Genomic DNA, 5,447 nt, shown 5'->3' with positions numbered 1-5,447 from the left:
CTGGATCTCAGCATCTCTCTCTATGAAATGAGTATGTCGGTCCAGACCATCTCTAAATTCTCTTTCAACTGTGACCTGAGTGGTTGCACAATAGGTAGAGCATCTGGCCTGAAGTCAGGAAGACTCACCTTTCTGAATTTAAATCTGGCCTTAGACACTTATTAGCTGTGTGACCCTGGAAAAGTCACTTAACTCTGTTTGCCTCAGTTTCTTCCTCTGTAAAATGAGCTGGAAAAGGAAATAGTAAACCACTCCAATATACTTGGCAAGAAAACTCAAATGGGTCATGAAGGCTAAGACTGAACAAAAAACAAAAAGACTTCATAATAGTACCTACTTCCCAGGGTTTTCGTGAGAATTAAAGAAGATAATAATAAGTGTAGCAGAGTGCCTTATACATAATAGGTGCTATATAATTGTTGGATATTATTACTGTTGTTGTTGTTGCCTAGAAAAGTTCAGCCCAGGGCCCCCGAGGTGGTGCAGAAGTGCCTACCGGTCCCCTTTTCTCACTCTCTTCTGAATTCTCTACAATTTGGCTTCCTACCTCAGGATTCAATTGAAACTGGTCTCAACAAAATTAATAATGATTCCCTAATTGCCAAACCTAATGGCCTTTTCTCAATCCTCTTGGCAGCCTTTGATCCTCTCAATCACCATCTTCTCGGTGATGAGTCTCTTCTCTCTAGGTTGTCTCTCCCATTCTCCTCCTTTCTAAACTCAGACCGCTCCCTCTCAGTCTCGATCACCGAGAGACTACCACTACTATCTGGGTGATGAATGTCCTCTGACCACAGGGGTTGCCAGCCCCATGCTGGGCTCTTCTCCTCTGCCCCTTAGCCACCCCCTCTTGGTGATCTCATCTGCTCCCAAAATCCAATCACTCTCTTAATTCTCAAATCTACTTATCCACCCCTAACCTTCCCACCTCACATCTACCAGCTGCCCAGCTGCCATCTTCAACTGCATATCTTATGCCAGTGTCCCAACTCGGTCTCTTCCCCCAAACAACTTCCCTTCCAGGTTCCCTTCCTGACAGGGGCACCACTAGCCTCTCTTTGTCTGGGACTGACACATGGGTGGCTTTCTCCTCCCCCCACCAAGCCAAAGTCCAAGGTCTTCTCTCAAACACGCCCCTTCTCTGATACTGCCCCCAGCCCTGGCGAGGACCCTGATCTCCTCAGACCCAGAGCCCTCTGGGAGCTCCCTCTTCCCTAAAGAGTTTGTCTTGTCATGCCTTCCTCTGGTTCCCAAGCTTAGTGGAAAGTAGTGTGTGCTGGCCTAGGGATGGGGACGCCTGAGTTCTCTGTCTTCAAGGCCAGGGGGCTTTCCTGGGCCCTGCAAGGGGCCTTCTCAGCCGCCTCTCTAAAGCCCCTGAAGCCTTCATCTCCCATCCTCTGATCCAGGAGTCTCCACATAGGGAACCCCAGAAGAGAAGCAGGAAGAGCGGAGGAGGGTGCCAGGGGCTGAAGCCAGCAGAGAGCAGGAGGGGACAGCCTGAGGAGAGGTGAGGGATAGAGGCTGACCAGGCTGGGGGAAACTGAGGCTCTCCTCCTAGAAGGCGGAGATACCTGGGCTGTGGAGCAGGATCCCTCTGGGGAAGGAGGGAGACTGAGGGGGAGGACGTTTGCATTAAGAATGGGGAAGGGCGGGAAGGGGTCATTGATGAATGTGCCGGATGGGCGGGGGAAAGGAGGAGGGGGAAGGAAAGGCATTTGAACACCTGGGACGGCCGCTCCTCCCGCCAAAGCCTCTGGCCCTGTTCTTCCCGCGGGCCCGGCACCTCTCCCCAGGACTACGGCCAGGATTCCATGGGCCCGACATGCAAGTTGCGGGGCAGCCGTCAACTAGCCAGCAGCACCCCCCCAGCGCCCAGGAGCTGCTCGATCTGGCTGTCTACGGGGAGCACCTGAGCCTCTACCAGCCGGGGCTCCCCCAGCACGGCCCGCCCAGAGCCCCCGCGGCGCCCCCCACCGTCTTGGGGCTGTCCGACTACGGCGGAGCGGGGGCCAACCCTTATCTGTGGCTCAATGGGTCGGGCCTCAGCACGCCCTCGTACCTGCCCAGCTACGGCGGCCCCGGCCAGCGCGGCTTCCTGCCCGCCTCGTCCGGCTTTGGGGCAGCGGCGGCGGCCGAGCTCACCTGGTTGTCGCTGTCCAGCCAGCAGGATCTCCTGAAGATCATGCGGCCGCCTTACTCGTACTCGGCGCTCATCGCCATGGCCATCGAGAGCGCCCCCTACAAGAAGCTCACTCTGAGCCAGATCTATCAGTACGTGGAGGGCACCTTCCCCTTCTACAAGAAGAGCAAGGCCGGCTGGCAGAACTCCATCCGCCACAACCTGTCCCTCAACGACTGCTTCAAGAAGGTGCCCCGGGACGAAGACGACCCAGGTAGGCCCCCGCCTCCTCTGGCCGCCCACCCTTGGCGCTCCGGCGCTCCCAGGCCGTGTCTCTCTCTCCCTGGGCTTGGCCCACAGACCCAGGAGGCTGCGAATAAAGGCCTGGAGGCGGTCCCTGCACGGAGGAACCCTGTTCCAGCCGTCCTGCCTGTGGGGCTGCAGGCAGGTCCTTTAAAGGTCCGACACAGGCCTCAGTTTCCTCCTCAGCTATCTCTGGCCTCCGAGGTCTCTGCCAAGATCGCAGCATCCTGTACCCAGATCCCATCCCTTCTCTAGACTTGTGCACTTCTCTTCAAAGGGAGGGATGACGTTTATTTAGGCTCGGAGGGTAGATCTAGGGCTCAGAGGGAGGGGGAAAGCAGAGGGTCCAGTCAGGGTTCTGCCTCAGGAGATGGAAGCTGCCCTCCCTCCTAGAGACCTCCCAGAAGAAACTGAGGCATAAAGACTTGGGGGATGGGTTGTAGGCCAAGAAGCTTGTTCCATATTAGTCCAAAATGGCATGGACAGGCCCATAGGTGGTGGGACATGAGACAGAGCAGCCAGAAGGAGGCTGCTGGCCTCCCACCCAATGTAACTGGCATTTCCCATGGCACTTTGCAGAAATGGCTCCCTACAACTCAGTAATATACCGGGAGCATTTTCATTTGTAAAATGAGAAACAAACCAGGGTCATACAGCCTGTCAGGCCTAGTGTCCTCCTCTTTACAAAAGTAAAATCTGCTCTTCTCCTGCAGGGAAAGGAAATTACTGGACCTTGGACCCCAACTGTGAGAAAATGTTTGATCATGGGAACTTCCGGAGAAGGAGGAAACGGCGGGGGGAACCCAATGGGACAGGGACACCAGGAGCTCTCTGTAAGTCTGAAGACAGTAGCTCTGGGACCCTCAAAAAGCCATCAGAGAACATCGTTGAGTCAACTCCCTCCGAGCTACTTAGCCCACCCAACTCTGGGACCGAGTCCAAGCCTCCCCTACCACCTATGGAGCCCAGCCCATATTTCTCCAGCTTTGCTTCCACCATGGGAGCCCCCGCTAATGACTGTGGAGCCTTCCCCAGACACCTCACAGGAATAGGAGGTGGCCCAGTGGGAGACTTAGCTCTGGGAAGACAAGGGAGCTCTGGCTTCAGCTCCTACTCACCTTGCTCCAGTATGGTGCATGGTGTAGAACCTGGCCCTCAGGCTCAGACCCAACCCACAAATAGTCATGGCACTGGCTTTCATAATTTCTGTGTCAACAACTTGATCTATAACAGAGAAGGGACTGAGGTTTAAAGAGAGGGCTTCCTTCCTAAGTGATAGCTCCTCTTATTATCCCCATTTTACAGATGAAGAAACTGAGATAAAGAAGTGACTTTCCCAGGGTCATCTCACAAATAGTTAATGTCTAAAGTGAGATTTGAACCCTGGTCTTTCTGACTCTAGGCCCAATGCTCTATTCAGTGTGTGAATAGCTGCATTTTGGCCTTGGAAATTTATCCCAAAACCCCCTCCCCATTAAATCCAGAAAATCTCATCCTTGTGGGATTTATGAATGAGGCTAGTTCTTTTGGGCCTGTGTAGGCTAGTATCATCCTTTCATCAATGAAGGAATGAGAGAAATGGCCTCTAAGGTCATTGTCCCTTCTCTGTTCAAACCTTTTCTGATTTTGCCATCTGGTGAACAGTTCAGGATTTCCAAACACCTGTTCCGGTAGAAGGGGGTGGCACTATAGTGATTTCTTCCCCTTTAAATGAAATAGAACTATTTTGCATTTTCACTATTTGTCCTGTGTTTTCTTTTCAACCTTCCGATTCTTTGCAGAGCTCCTTGGGAGTGTGCAATGATCTCTAAGAGTTCATGCCTCTGGGTTTGACCCCTGGTACCTACCCCTGCCTCAGTGCTCCATGGAGTGACTTTGGGTCCACTGTTCTCCAAAGATCCAGCTCCAAAAGAAGTGTCTCAGTGGCAAGGTTTTGTATATTGGAGGTATCTCCTTAACACTGCTCAGAGCTCCAGCGGGAATCCAGGGGTTTCTTAGCTGCCCTCTTTCCATGGAGGTGATTGAGTTCTCAATGGCTCCTGACACCGGAAGTGAAGGAACTCTTCCTTTTCTCTTTAATGTCTGCTGCCCACTCTCCATTTTATTGTCTGCCCCTCTCTTTCTTGGTCTGTTTCCTTCAACTTGTCCAGCTGCTCTGTCTTTATCTTTGTCCCTGCCTCTTTCTCTGAACATCTGTCTCCCTGTGTGTTTTTCTTTGTATCTTTTTACCTCCCTCTCCTTCTTCTTCCCCCAACCCGGGAGGGTCCTTGCACTCATCCATCCCTCCCTCCACGTTCTAGTCTTTTAGGGTCCCTATTCTGTCTGGCCCACAGGCAAGCCCTCCAGACCTCTTGTGCTTCCAGATGACCCCTCCCCTAACCCATCTTTGTCTGCATTGGCTCCCCTGTGTGGAACCTTCCTGGGTGATTATGTGAGAAAGGACAGACTCTGGTTTTTACCACTCCCCTCTGGATGAATGAAACTGTCACAGAATCAGATTCCTGGCAGGGTCTCTCTAATGACCACTTTGCTAACTTTTCCTTTGATTATCCTCATGACCCTGTGGAGCAGTTTTATCTAGCTTCCTAGGGAAAGGAGGGGGACAGTCAGAAGATGCCTCCCCCCAAAATAAAATCAGAAAACTCTGCCTGGGCTCCCATCAGCTAACCTAATTTTATCTACCCTGATGGAAATGGAGGTCTCTGGAACAGAGGTATGTGTGTGTGTGTGTGCGTGCGCACATGCGTAGAGTGTACACATGTGAAACTGAATGTTGGTGTAATGGTGGGAAGTGAGTCTTCTCAGTTATCAGCCAAAAGCCTAAGGGGATGGAGCTTAGAAAACTAGGATTCTCAGCCAGGACACTGGAAGTAAGGGGAGGCCAGATACTACTGGGCCAGGAACCGACTGCCTTTATTTTGAGCCAGGGCCCCCTTTTATAGTAAAAGGCCTGGGAGTGAAGCTGAGAGGATGGGGGGAAGAGGGGAGATTGTATTCTCTACAGAAGCCACTAGCTCATTCTTCC

At 52.4% G+C, this 5,447-nt stretch overlaps 1 protein-coding gene across 1 annotated transcript; it reads left to right on the top strand.

Annotated features, from left to right (window-relative positions):
- Positions 1-1,797: 1,797 nt before the first annotated feature.
- FOXI2 (forkhead box I2) lies at positions 1,798-4,159 on the top strand. The gene is made up of 2 exons (XM_007477952.3): positions 1,798-2,393; positions 3,136-4,159. Exons 1-2 carry the CDS (start codon positions 1,823-1,825, stop codon positions 3,672-3,674), a joined length of 1,110 nt encoding a protein of 369 aa, XP_007478014.2. The 5' UTR covers positions 1,798-1,822; the 3' UTR covers positions 3,675-4,159.
- The last annotated feature ends 1,288 nt before the right edge of the window (positions 4,160-5,447 follow it).

Source organism: Monodelphis domestica, chromosome 1 (genome assembly GCF_027887165.1).
Source record: "Monodelphis domestica isolate mMonDom1 chromosome 1, mMonDom1.pri, whole genome shotgun sequence".
Taxonomy (NCBI): Eukaryota; Metazoa; Chordata; class Mammalia; order Didelphimorphia; family Didelphidae; genus Monodelphis; species Monodelphis domestica.
This window is presented reverse-complemented; position numbering and strand designations above follow the sequence as displayed.

Coding starts and splice junctions, on each gene's coding strand:
- FOXI2 (XM_007477952.3), top strand. CDS start 1,823: ATGCAAGTTGCGGGGCAGCCGTCAACTAGCCAGCAGCACCCCCCCAGC. Junction 2,394..3,135: donor CCGGGACGAAGACGACCCAG/GTAGGCCCCCGC, acceptor CTTCTCCTGCAG/GGAAAGGAAATTACTGGACC.